Consider the following 23273-nt stretch of genomic DNA (forward strand, 5'->3'; position numbering starts at 1 on the left):
GCTCAGGGACCGATCAGGACTAGATACCATCTCCACTGGAACCCAACATCTATCAGATGCTGCTTTCTCATTTACAAGGGAGAGAGACTAGTCTCCTACTACTAATCCTATTTATTTCTTTCCATAAAAAGTCTGGCAAATCAATGTTGTCTTTTTTTTTCAGTGTGGTCTACAGAAATCATGCTTGTCAGTTTTCTCGACGGTGATGCTGTTTTCTACACAACTGGGAAGGAGGAAAAAGTACGCCAGCTCCCGCCCTTCATTCTGACCGAAGACGTGCCCTTCAATCTGTTCGAGCTTTTTTAGGTACCAATCGGCTCCTTTGCTCGCCCCTCCAGTGAAGTGCTCCTCTGCGCAGTATCCTGGAGGAATAGAGGTACAAGTCAGGTCAAGTGAAGGAACACGAGAAAAACTCTACTTGCCATCAGTACTTCCCTCACCTCTGTTTTACCTCGAACTACCTCAAAAGCTGGAAAAGTTGTGGGCTCCCAGCGCATCACACAGCGCAGCCTGCTGTTGTGATGCGTGGCGATTTGTCGTCTGAGCAAAGACCAGTCCCAAGAGCATCTGCGTGTGATCGTGTATGGGTGTGTGTGTGTGACAGAAGTGGATAACTGACCAAAATCGGGGAGCTCTGCCAAGCCCTCTTGTGTTACGTCTCTAATCCAAGGTTGGAGCTCAGCTTCCTGGTGGACATCTTTTGTCCGACTAGTAGTACAACCTCATCATCCCTGATACAAAACTGATGAGAAAGCATCCATGAGCACGCTGTGTACCTGTGTATGGCTTCTCACAGCATCAGGCTTGGTAGAAATAGTTTGGCAGCTGAGAGACCCCACGATCAATGAAATCCAGGTAGTGGTGGAGTGAGCGCCACGTGAGATCTCTGTACTTTCTGGGCCAGAATGAGCAGACCTTCAGCACCAGTAGACAACCTACAAACATCCCGCTATTGTCACTTAGCAAGTCGCGTGGTCAATATAGGCTCGCCCGTTTGAAGATGCCATATGCAGAGATGAGCCGAGTGTGCCCCCTACAGATCTACTGTGTGTAGCGTTAGAAGCCAAAGCGCATGCAGATCCCCATCGAAGAATTTACGAATGACCAATAAATCTGTAAATTAACCCAAATGCTGTTTCCTTTCAATATCTAATTCAATCTGTGTTTGCGTATGTTATCGTGGTCACTGACTTCATACACAGGATGTATAGAAGGCCTTAAGTGTAGCCACATGGAACACCTCCACCAACATGTGGAAGAGCACCTGGAATTCAGAGTGACACACCCACATCTATGCCAGCAGCCCAGGCAGGGCGTGTCTTTGGTCAGGAAAATGCTGGGTATGTGATTGGTTGGTTATTGCCATCCGGTATAGCTTTGAAACCGAAATACGTCACAGGCTTCATTGTACCTTCAGTATTTCCCTGCACAAGCCTGACTGCTTCCTGTCTTAATGACAACGGGCAGAGGCACTCTGCTCTGTCAGGATGTTGGTTGAAGAGGTAGACGGGACCCGCGATGTTTTGCAGTTGACCCTTGATTGCGTTAGTAGGAATCCAGTCCATGATGGTGTCTTCTGGTGTCTTCTAACGAAAAGACATTCCCGACCTGTACAGGACAGACAGAAAGTGAATCGACCCGGAGAAAAAGATATCAACTCCATAAACTGTAGAAGAATGACACGTCGAGGAGACCTGGGGTTCTTTACCCCGATAGGATCCTTTGGGAAATGAGCTCTGTGCCGTGGAAGCTGTGACCGGGAAATTCCCTTTTATGGTCTTACACGTTCGGATCATTCTCGTGTTGAAGCCATTCAAACATCGGTACCCAAAGAAGCAGTCTTCCTTCCAGTGCACCCAACAGTACTCTTTGGTCAATCGTCATGTAATTGTTCTTTTCACAGCACTTCCCCCATCAGGATCCCTCCTACTGGAGAATGGGCTTTGCAACTCCCAAGAGATCCGTTCCTGGTCATCCCAGGTTTTCCCAAAGTTTGTGGCAAATTTCTTCAACGACTCTTAACAAGCTGAAGGGATAGGAAACTACATACGTATGCGTCACTCATTGTCATCACTGTCGCCTGGTTGACCTTAACCCTTTCAGGGACAGCGGTTACTGCAGTGGACACCTTAGCATGATATCAGGTTACAGGTTATTATGTTAATCCGAGGCGGCCCGGTAGTCCAGTGGTTAGCACGTCGGCTTCACAGTGCAGAGGTACCGGGTTCGATTCCAGCTCCGGCCTCCCTGTGTGGAGTTTGCATGTTCTCCCCGGGCCTGCGTGGGTTTTCTCCGGGTGCTCCGGTTTCCTCCCACATTCCAAAAACATGCATGGCAGGCTGATTGGACGCTCTAAATTGTCCCTAGGTGTGAATGTGAGCGTGGATGGTTGTTCGTCTCTGTGTGCCCTGCGATTGGCTGGCAACTGATTCAGGGTGTCCACCGCCTACTGCCCGAAGACGGCTGGGATAGGCTCCAGCACCCCCGCGACCCTGGTGAGGATTAAGCGGTTCGGAAAATGGATGGATGGATGGATGTTAATCCGAATAATAACTCCACTTGTATGATGGTCGTAGAACTCTTTATTTTTGCGACCGTCAACTTTAACCCACAGAAGGATCACCTGCCACACATTACACAAAACCCGTGCTATATACCCCCTTCCTCAAGGCAACACTGCCCCCTAGCATTCTAATATTCTAAAGGTTATCACTAAAAATAAAACAACAATTATTGGTGCGTGAAAGGATTAATCTGAATCTCTCACGTGAATTGTAAAGCATTCTCAAAGTCACTCCTCTTCCCGTTGTCAAAGCGGGCCTCCTGCAGTAGATCGATTTCTGTTTGTGCGTAGAGATATATCGCAGTATGCCCAAGTCAGCCATCAAATAACAGAAAGAGCGTCACTGTGGACGTGTGCGGATTGCCAATCGTGCAGCATGAGAGAGAACTGTAAATCTCCTGTTTGTCCTCGAGATCCGTCCCTCTGTGGGCTTGCGGTAGAGCCGAGGAGTCATGGCTTTGTATCTTGGCCAAGGAGAAGAAAATTGGCAAGTGCAGCTAGCTACACAACAATCTTTGTGTGCCCCTTCCCGTTCCTTCTTGTGACATCGCCAACAAACCAGCGGTAACAAGGAAATGCGAGCAATTGCCCTCCAGTTCGAGGTTCCACTGTGACGAAGCGACCAAACCGGTCTTCCACCCAATACCTCCCCGTCGTCTAGTCTGACCAGGAACGGTGTCAGCCCAGTGGTGCACGACCGACAAACTTTGGAGCGATCGTCCTGATGGATGTAACATGTCGGTCTCTGTTGTGCGTCATCGATGACCGCTCCTTGGCACAAGTACAGGCCAGGTTTGTCCAGTAGGGTGCACTCATTCTCCCCCTTGTCCCCCACCAGGGTCAGATAGATGTAGTTGCTGGTGCCCGCGTAATCCACAGTTACAATGTACAAAGCAGGCTTCCCAGCTGAGGATGGATTTATATATGTAACCAAGACGCTCTTTAGGACACCGGCGTTATGGAGGAGTTGTACTCGGAGCATGATTTTTTTTTTTCCTCAAATGCGCTGCGCCCAAGAAGACAATCAAGCAAAATGACGACCAACTTTCTGTCATCTCTCCTGGACTTTGTTACTATTCCTGCTTAATTTGCTTTTCTTTTTGCTTTTTGCTTCTCGCACAGCAGATGATCAAGTGCAAACGTTTCCTATTCCTCGTTTAAATGTGTCTGTCTTCCCTGTTGCACTCCAGAACACACCTCTCTAGCAAACCTGTGAGTGTGTGTGGTCCCAGTCTACACACACACGCAGCCCTCAAGAGGCACGTTGCAGAGCTAGCATCATCGCATGACGTAACGGCTTCCTCGTCGTCATTATGATTTTAAAAAACCAAAGCCGAGTTGGACTTTGCTGCATACTCAAAAGGCTCAGACAGAGTTTATTTCAAGACAGGAGGTTTGGACATGAACCGGAATCCAAATATTAGGTCCATTAGGCTAGCAAAAATACATGACTCTATCAAACTATAGCGATGGTTGACTTGAGCAGCATTGAGCCATGAACATCGTGATGCTGGTGGCGGATGAACGAAACGTCGAAAAAAAACCACAAGACACATTAATCGTCTTTACAAACACTTAAATGAGGAACGAAGCTTTGTTCATGCCCACACCTGTTCCAAATGCACTTTTCCAAGGCAGCATCCACATGACCGGTAAAATACACAAGTACACACAAAGACTATGTTCACTATAAGTATTAAACAGTTTCTGTAGTTTGCATGTCATTTTTTGCCACTCTGTTAGACAGTGTGGTCTTGTTAAAAACGCGCTTCGAAAAATAGACAGCATCTGTCATTCATGTGTGATGTACACGCGCATCAGCCTTGACAAAATCCTTGTCGTGTTTCCTTAGGATTCGTCTGCGCTGCTGCTGCTGCTAGATCATGAGTTGAAGGTAAGGGCTGCTCCTCCAACATTATTGCCACCGGCTACTAAAGTGCATGACAACGCAATGGCTTGGTTCAACACACATACAGTACACAGAGTCCAACTTATAGTCAGTGTGTCCGCTTCTTCGATTGAGCAAAGTGCTTTTTGCACATACAAAAAATAATAATAAAATCTGTGTCGGGATGCAACGCGACAACCTTTCTGCTGAGTTTCGTATTTAATTGGGATTGAGAAAATATTTTTGTCTTGACTCTGGCACTTGCTCTGAATCATTATCAGCAATGATTTAAAAAGGTAAGAAACGGATTAATATGCAGCACTTGGAAACATCTCTGCACGTTTGTACATTTTTCCAAATTATGACTTTGCCAACAGTCCTCGGAAATTAGAACAGGCCAGGGGGCTATTTATGTGGTCCTTCGGGATGACCATAGTAGTGATCCCGGATCTCGCTTGTGTGAGGAAGCTCTTCATATGATTTGTGACATTCTTTGGTTTAAACTAAAGTTCAACTTGTTAGGCTTCCTGAATGAAGGCGAATTGATATACAATGGTACCTCTACTTACGAAATTAATTGGTCCTGGAAGAAATCATAAAATTTTGTAAGTCGAGACGCGTTTCCCATGTAAATGCCCTAATCCGTTCCAAGACCCCCGACAAATTCAGACATTAATGTTTTCCAAAGCATAAAAATGTAACTAATACATGTTTCAATTAGATTATTGCACAATGAGAGTTGTGCACAATGAAAACAAGAAAGAAGAGAGTAAAGAATAACAAAACGATGGTCACTTAACTTAACTGGCTCCTCATCGTTTTTTGCCTTCTTGAGTTCATGTTATGTCTCAGAAGACGTTTTTGCCTGGCGTTTTGTAAAGAACTAATCCCAGGAAGTTTACTTTTGTCGGCTTTTAACAATCCTTCAAAAATGTCAAAGACATACATCGGCATAGTGAGCGATGGCCCGACCGGTGAACATTTTTTTCTGGGTGATTCACATGTACGTCAAACTCTCGAAACGCCTCATGACACATGAGGGACGAATGACGAGGATCTACATGCATAGAAACATACGGTAAGAGGTCCCGCTGAGCCAATGGGATGCCAGGAAGATGCTCGGTAATAGCCATTGGCAGAGCATCTATAAGTATGTTGCATTCAGGAAACACGGCGCTGCGACAAGCAGCCCACATCCTGTATTTTTATCTTGAAATTTATTTTGTAACGAGGCAATATTTTCCTGTTGAGTCGTTTCGTAACTTGAAAATTTCATATGAAGAGACGTTCGTAAGTAGAGGTACCACAGTATTTGTACGACTTCAAATATTCCCAAAATAGCATTTTGAACCTTGCAATTAAAAAAAAGCATGACTGTGGACTGCAGACCTTCTGTTAGACGGTGACAATACTGTACGTGTTGGTCAATTCATCCTAAACCAGCCCAGTGGCGAAAATCATTGACACTTTCTGAGCAGAGGTAATCAATCAAAAGTAAAAATACTGAAAATATTTCTATTCTTGTGACCACTGAGGTCCCGTTTTTTGTTTTTTTTTATCAGTATGACTTGAAATATACGACCCAATAATTCTTCTGGTGTTTCCGTTCATCAGTATCCAAATGCCATTATTGTTGTCAGGGTGCTTGCGTAACCACCCACATGAGGTATTAGTAACTTTTAACAGCATCCATTATCCGACCGCACTTTTCAAGCATTTAGTTTGGCGTCAAGAGTAGCCACCCCCGACCCTCTCAAAAAAAGAAAAAAAAACCCACATTTTATACACACCTTAATTTTTTTGTTTTTGCAGTTGATAAAGCTAGTGAATTAGTAACACAATTGCGTGCGTATATGTATATGTATATACATACATATGTATGTATGTATGTATATTCACAGTTAAGCGCAGTTAAGCAGCTGATCATGAATGCCATTTTGATCTCATAACAGTGGCTGTGATTCTCTTGAAGAGGAATTTAAAGTGTCTTCAAAGTTGCCGATTCCACCGATTTGGAGATGCTATCCAGGTTTCCACTCTGCCGTGCAATGCGTGACTCTCAACCTGAATGGGAGCCCGTGGGGTTGCGCTGGAGTGTGTGGAACATGACAACAAATAATCAACCGCTCAGTCATCCATTTGCTCTGAAGGAAAAGTAAAACAAACAAACACCAAATACTGCTTATCGTCACATGAGGGGGCGTAGACCTGTGGTGCTGATCTAGTAAGTAGAGTTAGTCGCTTTGCTTTCCATCTCCCTCGAAAACCACAATCTCGACATGTCCGTTCTCTCGTTTCTTCTTGACTACATGACGTCGGATTCCACCACGCATTGCTCTGTGTACTCCTTCACCAGCTCCACGCTCAGGGCGTGGCGGCAAAAGTCGGCCATGGGCTTCCACAGCGGCGGGTCCAGGAACATCTGGCACATGATGTGACCCTTCAGAGTGGCCGTGTGGCGCTGCAGGTGGCTCAAGAATTGCTGGCGAACCAGATCCAGGTCTTTGCCGAACATGTCGATGTTCAGGTAGTACCTGGTGGGGGAAACGGTGCAGGGGTCAGTGGACTTAAGCGTTTATCACGGCGCTACCTTAAAAAGCTGCATACCAGTCTTCTCCAATGGGGACCCTAAATGGGAAGGTACACAGGCTTCCCACGCTTGGCTTTGATGCGTCGTCCACCATCCAGTCGATATCCTTCTTCATCAGGATGGCCATGTTGCCGGGCACCGGCTTGAACGGCTGCCAGTCTTGAATGATGGTGGCGTTCGGGAGGACCCCGCGCATCAGGTCGCTCGTCAGAAAAAGCCGACGGACGGCGCTCTGGTCCAGACGTACCGGAGGAGCCTTTGGCAACGAGGCGTACGCCGGCTGGCTTTCTCCGCCGCCGAGGTCTGACAGTCTGCGCTTAAGGTCCTCGGCTCTAAAGCGAACCAGTAGGATGCCCTGCGGGGGAGGAAAGCCGCGCTGGCATCCAAAGTGGATGGCATGATGTGGCTCAGCAGTCGCCGTACCTGCTTGGTTATGATGCGATACTTCTGGAAATCCTTGGGACCCAGCTGATCGTCGCGGGTCAGGCGGCTGACTTTCACCTCGGGATACTTTGACTTGACCAGCTCGGAGCAAAAGCGCAGCAGAACCCCCGCCACGCCTTTCCCCCTTTCCTGGGGGGCCACGCGGAGGCCCTCCACCAGCATGGTCTCGCCTTCGTCGATCACGCATACCGATTCCAGGGCGATCTGTCGGGAAGATCAGAAAAGCGCTCTCAACGAGACAACCTTGTCGTCGTCAACCCTTTGGTTGATTTCATGCTCTGAGGTCAGAAACCCCCAAAAACTTAATTCTCCTTCAAATTCACTGAAAGAAACCACACATTTCAGATATGTCACACGAAAAGATCTCCGATTCACTATGAGCATTTTGAAAATATCGCGTTCCCCTGCTATTCGCAGATCGAGCCCTCACGACTAATTGAAATCGCCTGTCAAGATTTACATTGCCAATAATGTCTTGCTGTATATGTAATTGTGATTTTATTGTTGTTATTTAGATACTACAAAACAGTCGTGACATACCATAGCCAGCAGAATTTGTAAGATGTGTCGGATTCTTTTCAGAAATGGGATTGCCTAATCATGAACCAAACACAGCTATAAAGGAAATATTGAGTCAGTCATCATATATATATATATATATATATATATATAGGCTGGATAGCTCAGTTGGTAAGGCATCGGTTTGGCATACGGGAGACGGTGGTTCGAATCCCGCTTGGGGCAAAAATGAGCATATAACACCATCCAGTGTGGGTCCTTGGGCAAGATCCTTCACGCTAATGCCTACCTCATACAATGATGAGAGACAATAAAACGAATGACATGCCGGCTCAGACGTCGCCCGGCCAAACAAGGTCTGCGTCAGGTGCTGGGGAACCAGAGCACCTTGATGAAAAATGGGCTACTGGAACAAAGCGGAGATGGGCGAGATGCGATAACATGGCTCTGTTGGAATGCTACTACTCAAGCAACCCTAGTCAGAGGGGTTACATGCAGAGAATGTGGGCTAAATGGTTACTTCGAAACCCACAGTCACGGTTGACCGCGAAACAACTAGTAGCTCAGTGTTCCAACATCCACAAACGGCAACTGCTGTCACAACTTGAGATTGATGAGGTACAACGCAGGTTCCATGGTGAAGGGCCCCAGGCTGCCAGATCAGAGGAGGAGGTCATACAAGAGATTGGGAGGCAACCCCCAATGAATGCAGATGATGAGATTGGGTGGCCAGCCCCAATGAATGAAATGCTGAGCGAGGCAGCAACTGACCTGAAAGCTAAGATCATGGCGAGAATGAAAGCGGGGCAACCTAGAAACCGATTACAACGGCTATGTGAAGTACCATCTGAAAGTCTCATAGAAAGTGTGAATGCAGCACTGAGGGCGATCCCTACCGTAACGAGCACAGAAACCAATGAGCTGATATACGCTTCAGCATCAGTGATCCTGGAGACTCTGGGCTATAAGAGCAACCATGGAAGCCATGAGATACGTTACCCACCATGGAAAAGACGGTTGGAGGCTAAGATCAAGGCGGCCCGGAAAGATGTGAGTCAATTAACGGAGGCCCAGAGAGGTGTGATGAAAAGGCCGATACCCGAGAGGTACATCCAGATGACCATACCTGAAGCACTCGAAACTGCCAAACAAAGGCTCCAAGCCTTGTCCAGTCGCCTAAAGCGGTACACGAAAGAGAATGAGGCCAGACGAATAAACAGGCTGTTCGCAACACAACCTGCGAAAGTGTACGCTCAGTGGCAGGGTCCTAACAACAGAGCTGACCCACCAAGACTGGAAACTGAAAGGTACTGGAAAGGCATATGGGAGAAGGAGGTTGCACATAACAGCAGTGCACAATGGCTGGTGACCCTGAGAGAGGAGCACAGCAACCTCCCTGAACAGAACCCGGTTACCATAACAGTGGCAGACATACAGGAAAGAGTCTCAGATATGAAGAACTGGACAGCACCAGGCCCGGACATGGTCCACACCTACTGGCTAAAGAAACTCACAGCACTCCATGAGCGCCTAGCAGTACAAATGAACCAGCTGCTGAGGGATGGGACTCACCCAGAATGGCTAACCGAAGGGCGAACCATCCTGATCATGAAGGATCCCTCAAAGGGTGCAGCCCCATCCAACTATCGGCCAATAACCTGTCTCTCCACAACATGGAAGCTCATGTCAGGCATCATTGCGGCTAAGATAAGTGGACACATGGATCAATACATGAACGAAGCACAGAAGGGCATTGGTAGAGATACCAGAGGAGCCAAACATCAGCTCCTGGTTGACAGAACAGTCGCCCAAGACTGCAGGTCCCGACGTACCAACCTGTGCACAGCTTGGATTGATTACAGGAAAGCCTATGACTCGATGCCACATACATGGATCACTGAATGCTTGGAGTTGTATAAGGTGAACAGGACCCTAAGAGCCTTCGTTGCGAACTCGATGAGGATGTGGAAAACCACACTTGAAGCCAATGGCAAGCCACTTACCCAAGTGTCCATCAAATGTGGCATATACCAAGGTGATGCACTATCCCCACTGCTGTTCTGCATAGGACTGAACCCCCTAAGCCAAGTAATCACCAAGACAGGCTATGGATACCGCCTCAGAAATGGAGCTACAATCAGTCACCTCCTCTACATGGATGACATAAAGCTGTATGCTAAGAGCGAAAGGGACATAGATTCCCTGATCCACACAACCAGGATCTACAGCAGCGACATCGGGATGTCATTCGGGCTTGAGAAATGTAGTCGGATGGTGACTAAGAGAGGAAAGGTAGTCCGCACTGAAGGGGTCTCACTCCCTGAAGGGACAATAGCAGACATTGAGGACAGCTACAAGTACCTTGGTATACCACAAGCCAATGGCAACCTCGAACTGGCAACAAGGAAAGCGGCTACGGCCAAATACCTCCAGCGAGTGAGGCAAGTCCTAAGAAGCCAGCTCAATGGCAAGAATAAGACCCGGGCAATAAACAGCTATGCCCTGCCAGTGATCAGATACCCTGCAGGAAGAATAAGGTGGCCAAAGGAAGAGATTCAGACCACGGATGTTAAGACTCGAAAGCTCCTAACCATGCATGGAGGGTTCCATCCCAAATCCAGCACCCTGAGACTGTACGCAAGCCGAAAGGATGGAGGCCGGGGACTAGTGAGTGTGAGAGCCACTGTCCAGGATGAAACATCCAAGCTCCATGAATACATCAAGGAGAAGGCTCCAACGGATGACGTACTCAGAGAATGTCTCAGACAATGGGGAACAGAAGATGAGGTGCTGGAAGAGGGACCATCATGGGAGGACAAGCCCCTACACGGGATGTACCACCGGACCATAACTGAAGTGGCTGATCTCAAGAAGTCCTATCAGTGGCTAGAGAGGGCTGGCCTGAAGGACAGCACAGAGGCACTCATCCTGGCTGCTCAGGAGCAGGCCTTGAGCACCAGAGCCATCGAGGCCCAGATATACCACACCAGACAAGACCCAAGGTGTAGGTTGTGCAAAGAGGCACCTGAGACGATCCAACACATAACTGCAGGGTGTAAGATGCTGGCAGGGAAAGCCTACATGGAACGCCATAACCAGGTGGCTGTCATAGTCTACCGAAACATCTGTGCGGAGTATGGACTGGAAACCCCAAGGTCAAAATGGGAAACACCTCCGAAGGTGGTGGAGAATGACAGAGCGAAGATCCTGTGGGACTTCCAGATCCAGACTGACAAGATGGTAATGGCGAACCAACCAGATATCGTGATCATAGATAAAGGGCAGAGGAAAGCCGTTGTAGTGGATGTAGCGGTCCCAAGTGATGGAAACATCAGGAAGAAGGAACATGAGAAACTCGAGAAATACCAAGGGCTCAGAGAGGAGCTGGAGAGAGCCTGGAAGGTAAAGGTGACAGTCGTGCCTGTGGTGGTCGGCGCACTCGGGGCAGTGACCCCCAAACTAGATGAGTGGTTGCAACAGATCCCGGGAACAACATCGGACATCTCAGTCCAGAAATGTGCAGTGCTGGGAACAGCAAGGATACTGCGCAGAACCCTCAAGCTTCCTGGCCTCTGGTAGAGGACCCGAGCTGAATGAGGGACGGACACCACCCGAGGGGTGAGATGAGGATTTTTTATATATATATATATATATCCATCCATTTTTCTGAACCGCTTAATCCTCACTAGGGTCGCGGGGGGTGCTGGAGCCTATCCCAGCTGTCTCCGGGCAGTAGGCGGGGGACACCCTGAATCGGTTGCCAGCCAATTGCAGGGCACACAGAGACGAACAACCATTCGCACTCACACCTAGGGACAATTTAGAGTGTTCAATCAGCCTGCCATGCATATTTTTGGAATGTGGGAGGAAACCGGAGCACCCGGAGAAAACCCAAGCAGGCCCGGGGAGAACATGCAAACTCCACACAGGGAGGCCGGAGCTGGAATCGAACCCGGTACCTCTGCACTGTGAAGCCGACGTGCTAACCACTGGACTACAAGGGCCGCCCATATATATATATATATATATATATATATATATATATATACATACTATATATAATTTTTTTCTTATATATGTGTGTATATATAACACACATTTTAAGCGGCGCTGTCTAGTTGGAGGAACGTCGCCCCAGTGCGTGAAACGTACCACTTTTCCCTGTTTGCGTGCCAGAATGACCGTGCGGTTGGTTTCCTGCAGCCAGCTGCTGTATCTGGTGGGCAGGTAGTCCAGGCCTCCGTAGATGTCCTGGCTCATGGCCATGATGTCGTCAAAGTCCTCCTCTGTGGCCACGGTGAACTGAAGGCCAGCCTGGGACAACGACTCGGGCATCTGGGGCGCGCTCAGGCTGCTGTCGATCTTCATCATGAAACAACTGACGGGACAGCAAGCGGAGGAAAAAGCTTGGCGTTGGATTGAATGTTTCAGAGCGGCGGCAGCAACAATAACAACAACAACAACCCACAATGACACCCGCAGTGTTCTCTTTTAATGCTCTCCCCGCGCTCGACAAACCAAACGGAAATAAGCCGAGGAGCCGAAATACCGAGATCCCGGAGAGCCTCACAACAATGGGGGGAAAAAAAGAAAAAGAAACGAAAGAGACAAAAATAATCGCTAAATGACGTGTTTTTAATGAGGGTATAATACATCACGTGATACATTATTAAGAAGAAATGTGACAGGCAGGTCTGGGTATATACATCCAATTGTTGGTGGCTTCTTATGTATTCCGAATATGACGACAGCCAGTGCCAACAAGAAAGCTTTGCATTCCACTTTTCTTCATGGCAACCAACACAATTGGATCAGTGGGCCAAATTCTACACACGGATTTGTAAATCAACAGTCACAACAGACGAAGGCCAGAGAGAGCTTTAGAGTGGGCCATTGTCCAAAGACAACGGCAATATATCACTCCGGTCCTTCTCTTCGGGGGGAAAGGACGAACCGGAGGGGTCCAGTGAAGGCCTGAGAACACAGTGAGCGGAAGAAAGATGTTCAAGGAAAGCATGTTGACGAGATCTCCCACATCACGGAGCGCGGCAGCCGGCACCGTGCCCGTTAAACGGCCCCGTCGACAAAACCTGCGTGCAGTTCACGAGCCTGCTTTCCCATTTAGGCTGGACGTACACCACATCCTTTTGTTTTTTTTCCCCACACTAACCAGAAGCAACTAAAAACCGTCACATTTAGTATTTGTCTTATTTCAAGTCTTCAGCACTTTAAAAAAAAAAGAAGAAAATATTAGAAAGAAAACTCATCATTGGGCCCTGATACCTGCAGTGCAATTCAGCCTGACTCACTCGTGACTCCCCTTTGACTATTTTTTTTTTTTGACATTACAGGCCAAATAAGGCAAGAAATGACTTTTGTGTTTTAGTTTTGCTTCGCCAAACATCTGGAGCAAAAGTGAGAAGGAACACACCGTGTTCGGTGGGCAGATTATCCTTTTTCCAGAAGGCGCTGAGAACACGGACACCAAAAAGGAGTCATGGCAGATCCCGCGCCCGTCCAAAGGCTCCACGCTGTTGCTAACACTCGCACATAACGCTGTCATGCAGCCCTAAACTTGGAACAAATCACACACACACACAGGCACCGTAACATGATTAGTTGAAGAAAGATACGCGGGCGTTGTCGGCCATTTTACACACGCGACCCCCAATATGGTGAATGGCCCTTCTGTCATTTGAGTTGGACGGGCCCCAACGACGACGCCTCCCACACGTGCGCGCGCTCGGCAATCGATCCCTTTGCACATGAGCAGTCCCTCAATGAAATAAATACTGAGGTGGCCTACTACGGTGCACAAGTGGTGGCGGAGGCTTGAAGACGGGACGGGAATCCGGACAATATCGGCCGCTTCCATCAGGCGGCTCGTACAGTACAACGTGGCGCTCTATTAAACTGCAATAATTCAGAGGCACTTTTGCTCCCTCAGCCGTCGACAACCTTCGACGACGCGGCATAATAGGCAATTAGGCGTTGGACTTTGGGTTTGAAGTGTACAGCCGTCAGATTCGATTCGGTTTTTGGATTTTTGGATTCTCCTTTATTCATCTATCTATCCATTTACTGATATCCGCCTTTTCCTCACAAGAGTCGCGGGACGTGCTGGAACCTATCCCAGCTGTCTTCCGGCAATAGGCGGGGGACAACCTGAACCGGTTGCCAGCCAATCGCAGGGCACACAGACACGAACAACCATCCGCGCACACACTCACACCTCGGGACAATTTTGAGTGTTCAGCCAGCCTGCCATGCATGTTTTTGGAATGTGGGAAGAAACCGGAGTACCCGGAGAAAACCCACGCAGGTACAGGGAGAGCATGCAAACTCCACACGGGAAGGCCGGAGCCGGGATCGAACCCACAATTTCTGCATGTGTGAGCTGCCAACTCATTTCAACCAAATTTAGGCCAGGGTACAAAATATGTTACCTAACACACACACACACACATACAGTCATCACCATCACACTCCACTCAATTCAAAGAATGAGGATTCCAGTGCGGACTTAACAATGTACGTCCACTTGCTGAAGCACCGTCCACAGAACGCCACCGCTGCCGCCGACGTCACCCGTGTCCCATGTCCCAAGTGTTGCGTCTTGTCCCTCTGCAAGGTAAAATCCAGCGTTATTCTCCGCACACTACGCACTCGTATATGGCATGTGTCATGAAAGTGGAAGGCCTTACCTCCACCGGTGTTGAGCGTTGACCAGTTTCATGGCTTTCCTGACGCAAATTGCATATGCACACATATTGGAGCTTGGATGATATGGATTCAGGTTTACGGCACATAATAGGCGGGAAAATGCAGATTGCACGCAGAAACAATCCGGTTACCGTATTTTCCGCACTATAAGGCGCACCAAAAAGCATTCAATGTCCCCAAAAGCCGCCCTTTAATCCGATGCGCCTTGTATATGGTGTTAATTACAGTCTTCTTTATCGTCCCCACTGAGTTGTTTCCCTGTTAGTGTTCCTATGCCATCTAGTGGTGATTATTAGCGGGAACCAATTATAATACAATACAATACATTCTGATTTATTTATTATTATTATCATTATTTATTTATTTAGCGCTTTCACAACAGTGGCAGCTGTAACAAAGCGCTTAACCTAAAAAGGTTCTGCCCAACACTAACTGACGTGCATTCACCAACACACGGATATAATCCCAAAAACATAGTTAACGACTGACTAACCGAAGGAAGGAGACAAGCAAGACTTGCCCCTTGTGGATGTGAGCCCACGAGGTTCGTGTGCCGTTTTGTTGACTCAATTGTCTTCATAACGTTTGGTCTTTCATTTATTGTTTTGTATTGCCATTTGTATTTATACGGGCTGTTCAGTCACTATACCACCGATGTCAGAGTTTGGTTCGCATTGCCGGCAGTAAGTCGGAAGCATTTCCAGTGGAGGTAGGACTCCGCCAAGGCTGCCCTTTGTCGCCGATTCTGTTCATAACCTTTATGGACAGAATTTCTAGGCGCAGCCGAAGCGTTGAGGGGGTCCGTTTTGGGGGGCTCAGTATTGCATCCCTGCTTTTTGCAGATGATGTGGTGCTGTTGGCTTCTTCAAACGGGGCTCTCCAACTCTCACTGGAGCGTTTCGCAGCCGAGTGTGAAGCGGTTGGGATGAAAATCAGCACCTCCAAATCTGAAACCATGGTCCTCAGTCGGAAAAGGGTGGAGTGCCCCCTCCGGGTCGGGGGGGAGATCTTACCCCAAGTGGAGGAGTTCAAGTATCTTGGGGTCTTGTTCACGAGTGGGGGTAGGAGGGAGCGTGAGATCGACAGGCGGATCGGTGCAGCGTCTGCTGTAATGCGGACGTTGTATCGGTCTGTCGTGGTGAAGAAGGAGCTGAGCCAAAGGGCGAAGCTCTCAATTTACCGGTCGATCTACGTCCCAACGAGCTATGGGTCGTGACCGAAAGAACGAGATCCCAGATACAAGCGGCCGAAATGAGTTTTCTCCGCAGGGTGTCCAGGCTCTCCCTTAGAGATAAGATGAGAAGCTCAGTCATCCGGGAGGGGCTCAGAGTCGAGCCGCTTCTCCTCCACATCGAGAGGAGCCAGATGAGGTGGCTTGGGCATCTGATTTGGATGCCTCCTGAGCGCCTCCCCGGTGAGGTGTTCCGGTCATGTCCCACCGGGAGGAGACCCAGAGGAAGACCCAGGACACGCTGGAGAGACTGTCACCCAGCTTGCCTGGGAACGACTCGGGATCCCCCGGGGAGAGCTGGAAGAAGTAGCTCGGGAGAGGGAAGTCTGGGCTTCCCTGCTGAAGCTGTTGCCCCCGCGACCCGGCCCCGGATAAGCGGTAGATGATGGATGGATGGATGGATGGACGTTTCACGTCCGTCTCACGGCTTGCCAATTAATACTTTTTATGGACTTTGTGTCATGCTTCATGCTACATCTTGAGGGAGCTACATATGGATCAATATTCTTATTTATTGGAATCAGTATTTTAAAAGTTCTATCAAGCGCTTTGTTACAGCTGCAGTGGTTGACGAGGCTCGATATGAATAAAGCTGTATTGTATTGTATTCCCTTTAGCCTAGCTCCATCCAATGACTGCATAGCGCAACCGCAGCCACTATTGTAGCTTCTATTCTATGCACCTTATAATGCAGTGCGCCCTATACATGAAAACAGTTTTTAAGTAGCCCGTTCATTGAGGATGCGCCTTATAATCCGAAGCGCCTTTATAGGGCCGAAAATACGGTTAATTAGCTGAAAAGGCTTTTCTTTGATTTTATTCTGACGAGACAGTGAACGTTATGCTGGCGTGTTAAGGTTGAAACAGGCTGAACGCTGTGAGGCCAAATGTCTCCTGTTATCAAAGCAGGCTCAAAGTGAGGAGAGGATGGCGTGTCTGTGCGGGTGCGCGCGCGTGTGAGTGTGTGTGTGTGTGTGTGTGTGTTGGGGGGGGGGGGGGTTATCCCGCTGCTAATGCCGCTTGTATTGCTTTGCTGAGTGGAATAAATAACAAAATCAGATCTAAAAAGAAGGGCCCTGTGGTGTAGAATTTGGGTTTTAAAAAAATAATAAGATCGATAGAAAGATGATGTGCTGTCTGCACTTGTTCTCCTCTTTCTCACTGTCCCCTCTTAACAAGGCATTGTCGCTAGCGATCTACATGGCACTTTCGTTATCCGATCCTTGATCAGCAAATAGTTTGACTTCAAGCCAAAAGCGATGTCCTGATTTATCCTTGCAAACCAAAAAAAAAAAAAGTCCTCCGAAAGGGTCCCAGCACCAATACACAACAATGACATCACGGGGGGAGGCTGACGGCCCCTTCTTCACTTTCAAATGATTCCAGTCAACTAAAACAAAAGCCGATCCAAATTGAATTTTGGATAACCTCCATCAAGATGAAACGTGTCGTGCTAATAATAGAATTGTCCTTATCTTTGAGAGAAAAGCGCAGATTTCTTTTTTCTAAGAAGATAACATTAACCCTTTCAGGGACAGCGGTTAGTTACTACAGTGGACAGCTTATCATGTTATCAGGTTACAGGGTGCGTATGAAAGGCTTAAATTAATCCAACATAAACTCCACACGTGGTTTATATATATATATATATATATATATATATATATATATATATATATATATATATATATATATATATATATATATATATATTCATATTCATTCATTCATTCATCTTCCGTACCGCTTGATCCTCACTAGGGTCGCGGGGGGTGCTGGAGCCCATCCCAGCTGTCTCCGGGCAGTAGGCGGGGGACACCCTGAATCGGTTGCCAGCCATTCGCAGGGCACACATAGACGAACAACCATCCACGCTCACACTCACACCTAGGGACAATTTAGAGTGTTCAATCAGCCTGCCATGCATATTTTTGGAATGTGGGAGGAAACCGGAGCACCCGGAGAAAACCCACGCAGGCCCGGGGAGAACATGCAAACTCCACACAGGGAGGCCGGAGCTGGAATCGAACCCGGTACCTCTGCACTGTGAAGCCGACGTGCTAACCACTGGACTACCGGGCCGCCCTATATATATATATATATATATATATATATATATATATATATATATATATAAACTAATGACATTTCTTTGGAACACACAAACCTTTGAACACTGGTGTCTATATAATAGTCATGATCAACTATTTATCACGACAATGTCGAAGCCAATAACCGCTGATCAAAGTCAAGCAAACACTTAAATGCAAAGGCTCTCAAACGGCGCGTCGGGAAACCAGCTCCTGACTCGTGCCGTCCGATTTTCATATGCTAAATGTCTTTTCGTTTGAACTTTTTGTGGGGATTTTTGCACCGCTATTGTGATGACAGCTCGAGGAAACGTGTTGATGAAAGGCCAGCGTCATGTTGTGCTTGCCTATTTTCCCTCGCCCTTCCACGATTAATACACTCTTTCAATCCCAAATACCAAACTGTCAAAAGGCATCAGCTCACGTTGACCTTCTCTCGCTCTCGCTCGCTCTCCTTCTTCATTTCAGAGAGAGTGCTGCTCAGGCCATCGTTGCAGTCCCGCGCTTTGAGGGAAGGGGTCCTTTTCGCGCCACTTCAAGGTGCCAATGACGGGCACGGACACTGTGTATCTTTTTTCTTTTTTTTTTGTGGGGGCTGAGGCCCGTCTATGACGGAGTCCCGGTTTGTCTCGGTTTGACCTTTGACTTGATTTATTTTGGGGAGAAGCCCTGCGTTTGGACTGAGTTTGGACTTTGCGCCTGCCCCGCCGCCCAAACTGGTTCTGACCTCCTCCCGGGGCCTCAGTTAAAAGTCGGGAACAGAATTTGACATGTCATGGTGATGTCAAATTTGAAGCACTGAAAGGATGATTACGGTGAAATTGTGACAGTCTTGAGCCGTTGTAACAGTGTGAGGGTTGTTTGAAGATGAGACATTCAGAAAAAAAACCTTACTCAGCTCATGAAAATTCAGCGCCCCAAATCCTTTTGACTTTACAACGGGAAATATGGTCGGCGTGTCTATCATGAGTAGAGACAAAAAAACAAAAAAAAGACTCAAGAAGCCTTATTCGCAAAGATACAGGAAGTCTGCTATTTTGATCGTCATTTTGGCCAGTTCCTGTAACAGAAAACTTATCCCCCAAATTTTTTTTTTCAATTGCTAGCAAATTTCAACGACACATACTCCAGAGCGACCACACCAAATTGTGAAATTTGATTTTGGAGCTTTTAGTCCTTACGTGATAGCGACATTTGGTCATTGTTGGAAATGTGTTTTGGAATTTTAAAAAATAATCAGTCAGCCCCCAAAGCCCGTCTGACTTTGCAAACATGCAATTTGCTCGGTATGGCTTAAAATGACTCAGCGTGCAAAAAAAAAAAAAAAAAAAAAATCTCAAGAAGCCATGCCCAGAAACACGAAGGATTCTGCGAGCCGTTTTGGTTTGAATTCACTATTTTAGGCCTCTGTCATGCACTTGTGGAGGAGTACTTGCAAAAATGAACAGAGAGGTTTTGTTTTGTTGTGATCACATTTCAAACATTTCCTTGACATAAAAGCGATGCAAAAAATAAATAAATATGCGTCTTTATCGTGATGTGGAGTGATTTGGTGTTGTCAAGAAGGTCTGTCATCTTGAATTATCTCATTTTTGTGCTTTGTGATTGCTGGAAGATGATGGCTGCATCAAGAAATCTCATGTTCTCCAGCAAGGGCATTTCTAGACCCCCAAAACAAAACCGTGTGTTAATGATATGGACCAATATCGGCCTTTTCTCACACTAACTAATTAAGTGCCACAGTTGGGGCCCCCCGACATGTTGTCGATGTGGCAGTGCCATCGTTTTGTCATTTATAATAGCCTGGTTGCAATGTGTCTGGCGTATGTCCAGCTACTGTTTGTTTGCTGTTTTCCAGTGGACATTCCCAATGATCGCCGGTCGGGGACATGCTGCTGTCCTATTTGCCGCTCTGACGAATGCGTCCTGCTGAACAAAACAAGTGCCGGAGAACACGTTGGTACTGCCTCATGTTGCATGCGGCGCTGTGGAAGTAAGTAGTGGCTCCTGCGTGTCATCAAGACGCTCATTTATCATTTAAGTGTGCAAATAACACAACAGTAGAGATGTGGGGTTGGGTTATAATTGTGCAGCTTTAGCTAATTCTGTGTCCGTGTGTGTCAAACTGAAGTTGACGGAAGCCGGTGGACATACAGGCGGAACACCAATGATTTTCTTTTAAATCCGATTGACTCCCCTAAACGTCAATACGAGCCTTTTCCTTCATCAGCATTTTTCCTGCACAAGCCTCATGACCTCCTCCCATTTGGGAATATGAAGCAAATTCGAAGCCATGCAAATAAGCAGGCCATCCATCCTGAATGTTGGGAAGCAGGATCCAAAGGGAGACTGGTGTTTTTTCCCCAGGAGCAATTGAAGCGTTGATTCAAAACATGAACGCATCAGCATCATCACCGGGGCTCCTCCACTTAAAACCTCTGTCGAATTTGTCGTCAGAGCAGTGAAATATGCCAGCTCGCGTGGGGGGTGGGGGTTGGGGTGGGTGGGTGTGGGGGAGTGTGGGTGGGGGGGATTCCAGAGCATCCGACGCTATGTACGACGATGAAGCTGCGCTAAAATCCGGAAGACTGCTTCGCAAATTGGACGCGAGCCGCTTCGCCTGCCCTTCGGTCGGCTACCGGACGCCCCGACCACCCGCCGGCCGGTGGGCCTCTTCGGACGCCCCGCGATCGACGGACGACGTTTTCCCCATCTCAGATGAACCTTAGCGGGCCGTCTGGCTCTTACCGAATGATGAGACTCGGTGCCGTGCCAAACCGAACCGAGCCGTGCCGTCCTGTGGCGGGCGTCCTTGGATGCTGGAGGTCGCGGATGGTGGAAGCTGCTTCCTTCCGCTGATGAAGAGACGACGAGCGACGTAGTCCGCGGCTGATCTAGGCACTCTAGCCCCGCCCCTACCAGTTGTCCGCGTAGAGGCAACTGGAGGAGCAAACTGGACTTACTGGAGCGGGCCAGAACCCCCTCCTGCGTGGACCCTCCTCTTTCACGGAAATTGCATGTGCGCGGAATGCCAAGGGGCCATCCGACAAACTCCTCATCCAACTCACCGTTTTACAATCCCACCAAAGGAGCCTTTTCACCACATTGAGCCGGGGCATGAATTTCCCATTCGAAATGCCTCACGGCGCACCGACTAACAAAAATGGCTCCAAAACTGGAATTATACTAATGGAACGTAATTGTTCAGTCTGTCACCATGCAGCTGGTATAAATAGAAGAACAAGGAGCCCTTCTAATAAAATAAAGAATCATTTTCAGGCAAATTAAGTGAAACAGAACTACATTTCCCTGCATTCATGTTGGCCAGCTAAATAAAACCCAACGTTTGCAGTACGCCTTTATAACAGCAACATGGACGTGTCTACGTTTTTCAACAAATAATGAGTAATGGTGACAAAATTACGCTCTCAAGTAATTGGTACAAATTATATATATGACACAAAGTGCAAGCAAAATTGTTTTTCTCGGGGAGAAAAATGAACGAATGTGTATGTCTCCGTTTTTAATGGAACTCCTGAAGGAAATAAACTCAGAGCCCTTTTATTTGGCTTTGTTCACGGGCATTCACACAAATCAAGAGTGCTGCGCTTTCTCTTCAGAAGCGTCTCACAAAACCGGAAAAGGACAGCTGCCTAAGTAAAACATAAAATATGTGTCACTTTTATTTTGAAAGTTGACTCTTTATTTTATTTGCACTCGTATGGAAAAGTTAAAGTACAAGCAACGTCAAGGACTTGTCTGCAGTGTTGCCAACCCAACGACATTTTTTGCTATACGCAACGACTTTTACGACCCCTCCAGCTACTATTGTCCCACTCAAAAAGAGAGAAGCAAAGCAAAACTGACAACAGTGGCAACAATGTTAGCAACATAATTATTTCCTGTATGGTGGAGCGAAGAAGGGTGAGAAAATTTGGCCTCCAAACCTACAATTATGATGCATGCATGCATGCATGCATGCATTGAGTGTATTATACTGTGTGCGTGTGTGTGTGTATATACTGTATATGAGTTCATGCACAAAATTATCATTTGAAAACTGTAAACATCATTTTAATGACCGCTTATAATTTTGTTTACATTTTTTATTTTCTAACCATAGCAACAGATAAACATATCGAGCATGTAGCAATTTATTGAAGCAAGACAATATCCTTTTTCTTTAAACATTAAAAATGTTATCGACAAAGTTGAGGTTAGCATGTTGGCTTGGCCCTCAGCGAGTGTTCCAGTTTCTCATGTGTTCCCTTTTTGCAGAATCAATTCCCATCCCTGCCCGAACGCAACAGTTCCCACTCCTTAATTTGCGTGTATCATGATGCATAGAAAAGAAAAAAATGTTAGACAACTATTCATCAACACCATTGGAACACTGGAAAATTATCCTTCCTGTGCCGTTTCCGGGCTCCAAATCTCAAGGACGCCCATGCGCATTTGCCAATATAGTACGGTGGGTGTCAATATGTCCCCATCAATGTGTGCAATCAGGCTGCTGTGGACAAATCAATTGGAAAAGTCATTTGTTTCATTAGCACCTCTTCCCATTGCTGTCAACCGAATGACAACAAGTCACATTTATTCCCTTTACTTCTTCACCACTACATAGGCATTTGTATAAAGGAGCCCCGGATAGTTCCTCCACTTAAAATCCATGTGTAGTGATTTAGGAGTCAGGAATGAGTCAATGATTCTGAACACTGTCCTGCCTTCGAAATCATTCATAAGTTCCGACTGCAAAAGCATTCTACAGAAGTCCCTTTTTCAAAACCTCCCACATGTGATGAAGATGTGCAAACAGATGACCATTTATTTTCAAAGCTTTATGCAGAATACCAAAACAAAATAAGCATGTGAATAGCAGGTCATGTATTTGTCCGTTAGAGTTGCCATTTTCTAATTCCACAGTAGTGTAGTATGTGTGTCTTTGAATTTGTGTGGCTTTAAAAGGCAGCGCCACAAGTGCCTCTTTTTATTTTTACACAAGTCTGCAGTGACTGTACGTGTGGAAAACTAATCCCCACAAGCTCATGCGATGTACCGAAAATAAAAATGTGTGAAATTTCCAAAAACAAAGTGTGATATGGAGAGACATGACTGTGGAGGGATTTTCATCTTGGGTGAGAATAAGCGGTTTGGAGAAGGGATGGATGTTTTGACGACTTTTCGAGATGCGTAGGGGGACATGCTCCTGGCACTGTGTAGGG

General features: G+C 47.1%; 2 protein-coding genes across 9 annotated transcripts; both read right to left on the minus strand.

The window, feature by feature from the left end:
* Window positions 1–159: 159 nt before the first annotated feature.
* On the minus strand, window positions 160–5660 carry alox12 (arachidonate 12-lipoxygenase). Its single transcript, XM_052058681.1, is given in 16 exon segments — window positions 160–387; window positions 390–701; window positions 703–742; window positions 777–807; window positions 810–892; window positions 894–935; window positions 989–1058; window positions 1179–1216; window positions 1218–1264; window positions 1335–1573; window positions 1682–1867; window positions 1931–2017; window positions 2062–2096; window positions 2768–2869; window positions 3069–3217; window positions 3219–5660. Coding segments are annotated over 16 exon segments (2016 nt in total). The 5' UTR covers window positions 3546–5660.
* Window positions 5661–5663: 3 nt separating this feature from the next.
* On the minus strand, window positions 5664–22920 carry nat16 (N-acetyltransferase 16). 8 transcript variants are annotated; one of them, XM_052061718.1, is made up of 8 exons: window positions 20797–22920; window positions 14709–14747; window positions 14533–14628; window positions 13436–13573; window positions 12157–12382; window positions 7465–7689; window positions 7059–7396; window positions 5664–6985 (listed from the first exon to the last, which is right to left on the minus strand). In XM_052061718.1, the coding sequence occupies exons 5-8, from the start codon at window positions 12373–12375 to the stop codon at window positions 6757–6759; spliced, it is 1011 nt and encodes a 336-aa protein (XP_051917678.1). In that variant the 5' UTR covers window positions 12376–12382; window positions 13436–13573; window positions 14533–14628; window positions 14709–14747; window positions 20797–22920; the 3' UTR covers window positions 5664–6756. The 8 variants fall into 8 exon arrangements, with proteins under 8 accessions (XP_051917678.1, XP_051917687.1, XP_051917669.1 ...); XM_052061727.1 differs by lacking the exon at window positions 14709–14747; XM_052061709.1 differs by having other exon boundaries at window positions 14533–14747.
* Between the last annotated feature and the right edge of the window lie 353 nt (window positions 22921–23273).

This window comes from Hippocampus zosterae, chromosome 1, assembly GCF_025434085.1.
Source record: "Hippocampus zosterae strain Florida chromosome 1, ASM2543408v3, whole genome shotgun sequence".
NCBI lineage: Eukaryota > Metazoa > Chordata > Actinopteri > Syngnathiformes > Syngnathidae > Hippocampus > Hippocampus zosterae.

Bases quoted from the DNA above. Each gene is read 5' to 3' on its own strand.
- nat16 (XM_052061743.1), bottom strand. From the start codon at position 12,375: ATGATGAAGATCGACAGCAGCCTGAGCGCGCCCCAGATGCCCGAGTCG. The intron at 7,690-12,156 runs GTACGTTTCACG...TCTTCCCGACAG, and splicing joins CACGCAAACAGGGAAAAGTG to ATCGCCCTGGAATCGGTATG. The intron at 6,986-7,058 runs GTATGCAGCTTT...TTCCCCCACCAG, and splicing joins GTCCCCATTGGAGAAGACTG to GTACTACCTGAACATCGACA.